This window comes from Crocodylus porosus, unplaced genomic scaffold (assembly GCF_001723895.1).
Source record: "Crocodylus porosus isolate Cpor-Errol unplaced genomic scaffold, CroPor_comp1, whole genome shotgun sequence".
In the NCBI taxonomy this organism is placed as follows: Eukaryota; Metazoa; Chordata; order Crocodylia; family Crocodylidae; genus Crocodylus; species Crocodylus porosus.
This window is the reverse complement of record NW_017728886.1, coordinates 76,863,260-76,872,103: the sequence shown is the minus strand read 5'-3', so window position 1 is coordinate 76,872,103 and position 8,844 is coordinate 76,863,260. Positions and strand designations below refer to the sequence as shown.

At 39.0% G+C, this 8,844-nt stretch overlaps 1 protein-coding gene across 2 annotated transcripts in view; it reads right to left on the bottom strand.

The window, feature by feature from the left end:
• The window catches only part of DNAJC13 (DnaJ heat shock protein family (Hsp40) member C13), an 88,494-nt gene that overhangs the window by 8,508 nt on the left and 71,142 nt on the right, over positions 1 to 8,844 (bottom strand). For both annotated transcript variants that reach the window (XM_019536847.1, XM_019536853.1), the window contains 10 exons: positions 8,421 to 8,534; positions 7,688 to 7,804; positions 6,762 to 6,939; positions 6,181 to 6,272; positions 5,231 to 5,330; positions 4,663 to 4,737; positions 4,375 to 4,487; positions 3,390 to 3,559; positions 2,879 to 2,921; positions 355 to 528 (listed from right to left, as the gene is read on the bottom strand). In XM_019536847.1, the coding sequence (XP_019392392.1) occupies positions 355 to 528; positions 2,879 to 2,921; positions 3,390 to 3,559; positions 4,375 to 4,487; positions 4,663 to 4,737; positions 5,231 to 5,330; positions 6,181 to 6,272; positions 6,762 to 6,939; positions 7,688 to 7,804; positions 8,421 to 8,534 (1,176 nt within the window). The remainder of the gene's footprint in view (positions 1 to 354; positions 529 to 2,878; positions 2,922 to 3,389; positions 3,560 to 4,374; positions 4,488 to 4,662; positions 4,738 to 5,230; positions 5,331 to 6,180; positions 6,273 to 6,761; positions 6,940 to 7,687; positions 7,805 to 8,420; positions 8,535 to 8,844) is intronic.

Sequence of the window (8,844 nt, the reverse complement as noted above, 5' to 3'; positions counted from 1 at the left end):
GATTTGGGAACCTCGTGAACCAACAGACCTCCTTTAGTTTAATGACTTTGTGAAACAATAAAAAAGTTTTAAATTGAACAGGTCTGAGCCTGTGCTTAATTCCGTCCTATATAAAATTCGGCATCGAGCTCCCACAAGACCCATTTCTCAGCAGCTTCCAGAAAATAAGTTTCCCTGCGAGTTGCGCTAGACACTTCTCTCCAAGCAAGCCAGTGTTACACACTTGAAGAAACTGTTTGGATTCGCAGAGATTTGTCTATTTCTGCATTAGTAGTTTTTAAATGGAAGAACAGCTCAGGAAAATGACAAAAGCAGAATCAGTTAAATCTTATAAGAGCTAAAAAGTCTTCTTACATGGGGGCTGTTTTTCTCCAGTAGTTCAGTAAATTTTTCCAGCAGTGCAATAAGAAATTCTCTAGGTTTCCTTAGAACCCAGGCCGGCTGGGCAATGAAGATTCTTAGGAAGACTCCCCCTACTGAAAGTTCACCCTCTGCTTCACCATACACCACAGCAAAGTCCTCAGGCAACTGTGAAGTGGACAGGAACAGGGAGTTACATTACAGCACAAGGAATCAGGCCTCTAAGAGGAAGCAAAGAACAAACTTGCAATCCACTTACTCGTTTACTACCGCAATTATGTTAAAATGAGAATTGTACACACCAGAATAGAGCTGAGTGCAGTTAATCCCCATTTTCTTTGATCTGATGCATAACAGAAGGTTTGAATGAAAGTTTGAATTAAAGTGAATTTTTCCACCAGGCTCAGCAATTTACATTCTCTCCCACTACACCAACAACGAACACAAAATCGCAGCATTAACACAAAAAAATTATTTGCTGTGCTGTTTAACCAATCCACTTCTACATTTAGTTGCATTTGAAGACTCAATAAGCCATCTTCTTTTTAAATGGTTTCAGTTTCTTGACACACTGCACCAAGTGTTAGGAAATGCTCAACTTCACATTGCAACCAAATTCCACCTGTTCAGGTATTTAAAGTTAAGCATGAAACCAATGCAAAGGTGTAGTTAATTTTCCTACCAATTACCTTTTACTCTTTCATGGTCTTAAAACAAGTTAGAAGAATGGATGAACTCGAAAACTGTAGGCTCCAACAACTGCTTTATTTACTCAAATTCAAGATGAGATTCCTCCCTCAACAACTACATGGAGCGGGGGGGGAAGAAACCAACCCTTCATCTTACATACATAGAGGAAACCTCATTCAATACAATGAGTATCATTAAACTACTGCCCAAAGCAGCATGTGCTCAGTAATGAAAACTAGCTAGGAAGTTGATTAAAATGCAGCCAGCACTAAGCACGACTAAAAAAAAAAACCAAAACAAACAAAAAACAATGAACAAAACCATGGACCATATGTTTGAGCAAACATACTAATGGGAACCATGTGCATGTGTGTTGGGGGGGGGGGTAAAGAAAAGTGGGCAGTTGCTTCCCCAGGAGGGAACTGGCACAATGCCTGGAGGTATTGCAGTACCAGGCCAGCCAGCACTGGGAGAGCCACAGCTGGTCCTTACCCTCCCACTGGTATCAAAAATGGTTGAGCTCAGCCAAAAGGCCGACATGCTGATGGGAACCTATAAGGGTAGATTAGTGCAGCCCAACTAAATAAGATATATGGTAATGCCCATTCCATGCAGTCCCCTTCACCACTGGCTGTTGTCCAAGTCATGATAAGCCACCATACTGCATACATTTGGATTTCTTCTTCACTCCCACAGCTGAGCTGCACCTTTTCCATTTCCAATTACTCCCATTTCTTCACCCACCTTAAATGTCTGGCAAGCATCACCAACAGACCCCCAAACAGCTGACCCAGGATCTGTTGCCCCCCCTCAGCCCATCAATGAGGTACAGCCAGATTAGGCTGCCTGCACCCCACCTGCATAAAATTTCTGGAAGATCCCAGGACTTGTGACAAGAACACCCAGTTTCAGTTGGGGAGGGTGTGGAGGGGGGTAGGCATATCTGGAGTGCACGCATGCACACCCCCCACCAGTCCTAAGATGTGGAGTCACCATGGCTTGAAAAAACTGTTGACTATTGGGGTTCAGCCCAATTAACTACATGATAAAATTATGAACCTTTTGGCTGTAGACCATCATGCACAGTTTGTACTATGCATAAGTAGGTACAAAAGTATTGCTAAAAAGCATGTTTATGGAGTAACTGTTAAAACTTGCAGCAGTTTCAAGTTAATGCATTGAGTTAAATGAATTGAGTCTATGGGTACTTGTAGCATTCAGTCCATGTACAAATTACTTGATACATGTTTATTTGAAAGGTTAGTTTCTAAAGTTTGCCCCTCACTTACGTGCTCAGTGAGTGCACCATCTGATAGTAAGGGGGGGGGAGATGGACTATTTGCCACAGAGGGAAGTTTATTTATTTTTACTTGGAAGGGGGAGGTAGTGGAAGGGGGACAAAATTCAAAGGCAAAACTTCCAATAGTTAGGTTCTGTACCTGAAAAATTATGGCCAATTTATAAATTTTCCATATGCAGAATGGGGGGGGGGTGTCAGCTTGTTTTGAGTAAATATACAACCAACCCACTCACTTAAGAATAGTGATCTTCACCTCAAAGTCAACAGTATCCCAACAGCTTTAGGAAACAAGAACACAATTGTACCTCAGTTCTGATCATTGTGAACTCTTCCAAAAACCTGAACTCAATATTAAGTTCTTTTCTAATTTAGTTTCAGAACCAAGTATATGTTTGTAGCCCGTCTCCACATGTCAAGTGTTTGGGGGAGAAGGGGCATGGGCGCAAGGGTGCATGTGATAAAGTTTCACATTTCTACTTTTTCTGTCTTTATATTTTGAAGTCCCAAGACATGTATTTTTGCTTTTACCTTCCAGTTTGTGTCAGGGTTGTCCCTCTGGAGTTTAAAGTGCCTTTAAAAAGGGAAAGAATACACTTTAGAAAAAACCAAATGTGTTTAGTTCCGCAAGTATTACAGAAAAAGTAAATTTTGGCTCACCCATTCAAAACTAAATCCTATGCCTTCTAAATTCTCTCCTTACCACGCATGGATCATTGTGCTAAAACTGTCAGAGGTTTGAGAACAGCTTTACTTAGTGGCTTTAAAGAGCAAGCAGACTAAAGTACTTCTTTCCTCCCCATCTAGGCTACAGATGGCCATCTAGAAGTTACATGATCTACCTCACTTTGTGGTCTGAATAAAAGGAGGATTGTTTGAGTTTGGTGGAGTTTTTTCCCCTCTCTTTATACCACCCCATCCCCTTAAAAAAAAAAAAAAAAAAAAAAAGAGCGACAGACTGCTAGGATTTTTGTAGGGACTAAAACTAAACAAGCTCCTCTCTCAGAAAATATGCATATCATTACACAAAAAGTCTACATACTGTAGCATCATTTCCCGAACTGTTGTTGATACTCTCTCCCTGGAGTTGTCGTTCCAAATTAACTCGGGATTTTCATGTGTTCCTTCAAAAATGTGAACAGCAGCTTCAGGGTTGTCTCTCATGGCATCCATGAAGACCCCAGGTAGAAATTTTGTTAGTGTAATTCTAACCTACAAAAAAGCAATCCCAGAAGCAGTTAAACCTAGCAAGATCAGGTTTGGAAAAAAAAAAGTTCAACTCAAGTACCTGTATGCAACTGATCTGAATTCACTGCATTCAAGACAAATCAAGACCATTAAAGCTAGTTTCAGTCAGTAAGATGCAGTGTACAATCCATAATTAGTCTAAATACAGATAACTGACAACAAAACAAAGCTGAAATGATGCATCAAGGTGACTGATGCCACTTCTAAAAAAAAGCTGAAAGAAAATTCTAGCCATAAGCTTAATATCAAATTGTTTAGTTTAAAAAGTTTGTAAAGCTATAAAAAGAAGAGATCTTTTACGAGTGGCTTTCACTGTTAGGAACACCCGACTGACCAGCTATTTAAATCTCCCTTTAATCTCCTCCTAGAGGCTTGTTTTGGTCCACACTGCAAGCCAGTTACTAGGGATAAAAGCATTGTGCACCAAGTCTGTATTCAGCTCGATTTGTGTACATAATGCATATTGCCTATTATTCTTAGTCTAGACTTTAGATGAACTTCCTTTGAAAGACTAAACATATTTTACCTTATTATACCAATTATTGCAATGGAGGTTTGAGAAATTCAGCTGATGTAAATAAGCTAGTGAGAAGGGAAGACATTAAGTACGTTGTAAATGCCTAAGATAGGGAGAGCTCCTGGGCAGATATAAATTTATATTTTACATTCTAAAAATTGAAGCCACTGAATTGCTTTACCTTTTTTGAATAAGATATTGGAAGGACAGAGTCCTTCCTAAAAAGGCTCCAGTGTAGGCATGTTAATGTGCTCTCACTTACCTTTGGACCTACTAGCTTATCTGCAGTCATTTTGGCAAAAAGCTCTGCTGTCTGGGCTCGGACTTGGGGATGAGTCGAGTTGCAGAACATATCTAATAAGTAGATTAAAGCACCTGTGGGGTAAAATGGGATTAGGCAGATTTTACTCATCACTATAGTGAGAAACCAGACTCTACATCCTGCTAAATAGCAGAATACAAACTAACAAATGACTATCACAGCTCTGCAATGGACTTTTGATCTCAAGAGTCTATTTTCAAACCATTTGAACAGGAAAGGTTACCGTACCTTTTGCCATTGCTTCTTTAATTATTTTTGTACTAGACGTCAAGGCATACAGTGTTTCAAGCACAAGCTGCCGACCTGTCAAGATTAACAAGCATTAGAAACCGTTCTTACTGTTGTGTTTAGTTGGATACTTCTTAAAACTAAACAATTTCTGATGTTGACATGCTTACTAGAAGGGTTAACAAAAACTACCTAGGCCAAGAATCTCCGTTTTGCCCACTGTTACAAGCTTTACAAGTGCAGGTAGAGAACATGCAGCCAATAGCACGATATGGCACACCACCTTGTTTAAAAAAAACCACTCCTATTTTAGAATGGATTTCAGGAGGTTTTTACAACTTATTATTTGGCATGAAAACAGCAGAGTCTAGGTGATCTTGAACATGTTACTGAACTTGTGATTCAGGTAAAAACTATTTGTAAGTCATAGCTATTACACTGTTACTTTTACCCTCCTCACCTATGCAGTTTTAATCCAAATCAGAGAGCAAATAGTCATATTCCAGTCAATTTTCACTAGTTAATCAAACTTTGTTTGTCAGATCTCAGAAGACTATGCAGTACATACTTGAAGGGAGTGAATGCAGGAGGGCCAGTAAGTTGGAAAGAACCATTGCCTCAGCAATATTGTTGACACATTCATGGTTACTAGTCACTATGTTCACTACCTGCAAAAAAACCCAACAAGAGTTATTAGAAAAAGGAACTCTCCTGGCTTAACTGCAGAATTAAACTGCTTGATGTTTGTAAGAACAAACGCAATATTTGCATTAAGTACATTTTCTTGAGGCTACATGGCTTAGTCTCTAGATCTGGTATGGACATATGGACTTATTTTTGCTTCTGCCCCCAAACCACTGTGTGTATTTTATATATAGGACAGGTAACCACATTTCTATGCCCATCTCTTATCCATCTTCTTTCCCCCTCCCCACTCCAGTGCAGTGACCATCACTGTATCCAGATACAGCATTCAACTTCACCATGGGACGAGTGTTGTTAGTACCTGGAAACTAACAGAAACCCTCACATTTGCACTTCAATATTTTGAAACCCAATACTGAACCTAGTTTATAGTGCAGAATGGTGTTGACTCAGCATTACATTACCTTTAAGAAATGTTTCAGAGTACCTTAATAGCCTAGTGATTAGGGAAAGCTAGGAATCATTGAAAAAAAAGGTAATACAGGTTCCATTTTTCATTTACCAAATGAACTTGAACCTGTTAAAAGCTGAAAAAAAATTGAGGGTTTTTTTTTTTTCCTTTTTAGAACAGTAAGACACCCTATATTTAAGCACTGCTATATAAGAATATTAAACCTCAATTACTGGTCAATTTCTGAAGAAAACAACAAATCACTGCCCAATTTTTGGATGGAAAAATTCCTAATAAAAGCAGATATAACCACCTAGCCTACCTACATCTACTTGGCTCATCATGCTGACTACATTCAGCATTAGTACTACGTACTATGGTTTGGAACAAGGAATGTTGTGTAAGCAATTTTCTTTACTTACCTCCAGAGCCAACTGCTGCACCTGACCTGCTCCATGGACACGCAGAAGGGAAAATATTAACTTAAAGTGACCTATGCATTCACATTCAGAACCTACAGAAGAAGAGAGACATGTTGTTTGCCCATTTGAAATAAGAGCCTAAAATAGCAGCCAAATCATTCTTGTTACACACAAAATGCCTTTGACCAAGCTCTGGAACACGGGAGTCTTTCGTCTCTAGTAACTAACACAGAACATTCTGGTTCACTACTTAATTGGTTCATGACTTATTTGAGCTACGGAAGCCTCAAGCCAACCTGCAGTATTTGTCCCCTTGCTTTGAAATAAATATAGGTTTAACTTTGGTTTCCAAGTGCATACAGCTGCTCAAGTAACAAGGGAAAGACCACAGAATTCACACTCAAGATGTTAGGAAGCAGCAAGCACATGCCAGACTTGATAGTTTGTGCATTTTCCTGGTAATATACATATGCATCTGCATGACTAACTTAAATTCCCAGGCACTTAGAGCTGCTTAATCTTTCAAGTCAATTGAGTTTTCACAAGAAGCTTCTTAATGTACTTGCCAAGTTGGATCCTACCTGGGTTGTGTTTTATGACATTTCTCAGAGCCTCCAAAGCCATTTCAACCCTCCGTAACCGGTCTCCATGTTGGTCAGACTCTACTTTTCCAGTCTGTGTTATCGCCATTAATGTGTGAAGGTACTGTGCCTGCGAGCCTATGTAATCCAAAAGGCTTGCAGCAAACGCCTTTGGAAGCTTTGAAATATGAGACAGTAGTTAGTTAAAGTCAGTTAAGACTCTTCAGCCAAAAGGCTTTGTGTTTTAAACAGTGAGGTACAATAAAGCAATTACTGAAAGAATGAGTAGTAAAAGCAAATTTCCAAAATTCAGGACATCAGCAATTAATTTAATTTTCAACCTTTCTATGCAAACACCTCCCCCCCATTTTAGGGAAGTAGTAAACACCAGGTGTCTTTTTGGCATGTTGAAAGTTTAGGCATTATGAAGTTGCCATATACTCATAGCAGCCTTCAATTCCTAGTGTAAATCTAGAGCTCACTGTCTTCTGTGCATCTCATTTAATGTATTTAATGAAAGTTAAGCATTGATCAGAATAAGCAAAAAACAAGTCACCTTGGTCATTTAAAAAACAAAACAAAAACAAACTTTCCACCCCTACCCCCACAAAAAGCATAGGCGGCTACAAAAAAAAAATTGTGGTAGCAAGAAGTCAAGCAGCTAATACCAGCATTAGCCTGCTAGTATGCAGAGTTTTGATAAAATCTATTTTGCCAGTGTGACAAGTTTTATTATGATGTTAAGTTACGGAAGATGTAGATGTCCAGAGCTTAAAACACACTTTTCTAGTAAAGTGTATGTACAAAAAATATGTCATGTGATGCAAGCTGTGATACCCTTCACTGTTTTATTCGGTAGGGAAAACAAACAAGCCTCAAGTATCAACTTGTTTCTTTTGCCAATTGGAAAACCAGCAGAATCTCACCTCTAGCTGGAAGGTAGGGACTTCATTGTAAACTCTAACAAAAATCTCCCCCACAATAAGTTCTTTTGCATGGTCATTGAAGACAAATTCAGATCCGTAGGTTTTGTCACAATCACCCTTAAAAAAAAAAAAAAGGGAGGGAAGAAAGATTGTTATTTATGAAAAATTACCAGATTACATTAGATGTTGAAGAACAGCTAGTACAAATAAACAGCAGCAACTCTACTGTTTCGGGGGAAAAAAAATATATCAAAACTAAAACTTTATGCTGAAGAGTCAAATTAAAGATAAAAACTTCAAGTTAGCCGATTAAGGACTCCGACTTGGTGAGACGCTTGCAATTGTATTAGTAATTTTTGTACTAAATTTTTAGAACGCCACTTGTCCTTCTACCCTGCCTTCTACATCTAAGGCTAATTGGTTCAGGGGCATGAAATTTTAGCCAACCTACTTTATCTGGTATTAGGAGAATAGTAGGAAAGATTAAAAACTTGGCTGTTGCCCACAAGATATCATGCCTCTCTGAACCAGTTGGCTAAAAAGGTGCCATCCTGCCTTACCCCCTCATGGTTGTCTGTAGATTAAACAGCACTAGCCACCTCAGCACTTCCAGAGTAATTATCAATGAATGTTTGGATTGACTGACACTCGCATGGTAGGATGGAAGTACAATATCATTAAAGAAGTTTTACATATTTATCCCCCCAAAAAAGATTTTTTAGGAGTGCCTCACTCTTTTAACCATGCTTTCTTGTTGCGATTCCAAGAATTCAAGTAGTTCAGCTCTTGTCCCATTGTTCCAGATCAAGTAGGGGTTCTCTGTGTTGCTGTTGAGCATCTTCAGAATCTAGGAGGCGGCATAAAGAGTTAAAAAGCAAAATTTCATATCAAAAAGGCAAATTAAAACCTTGAATTTTACAAGGAAAGCTCATTTTTCTTTTCCTTGTATAAGGCTTTCATAAAAACTACTAAAAATTCAAAACAGCCACAGGTTCAGGCCAAGGTTTTCAGATACCAGAAGCCTGCATGCACAACACAAATACATATTTTGCACTAATAGTTGCAGGAGTTCTCCACCTGGGCTTTCCAGAAGCACACAAGACCATACAAGTTTCACCACCACCAGTGGGCTAATAGTAGGCCAATGCTTCCTGTCT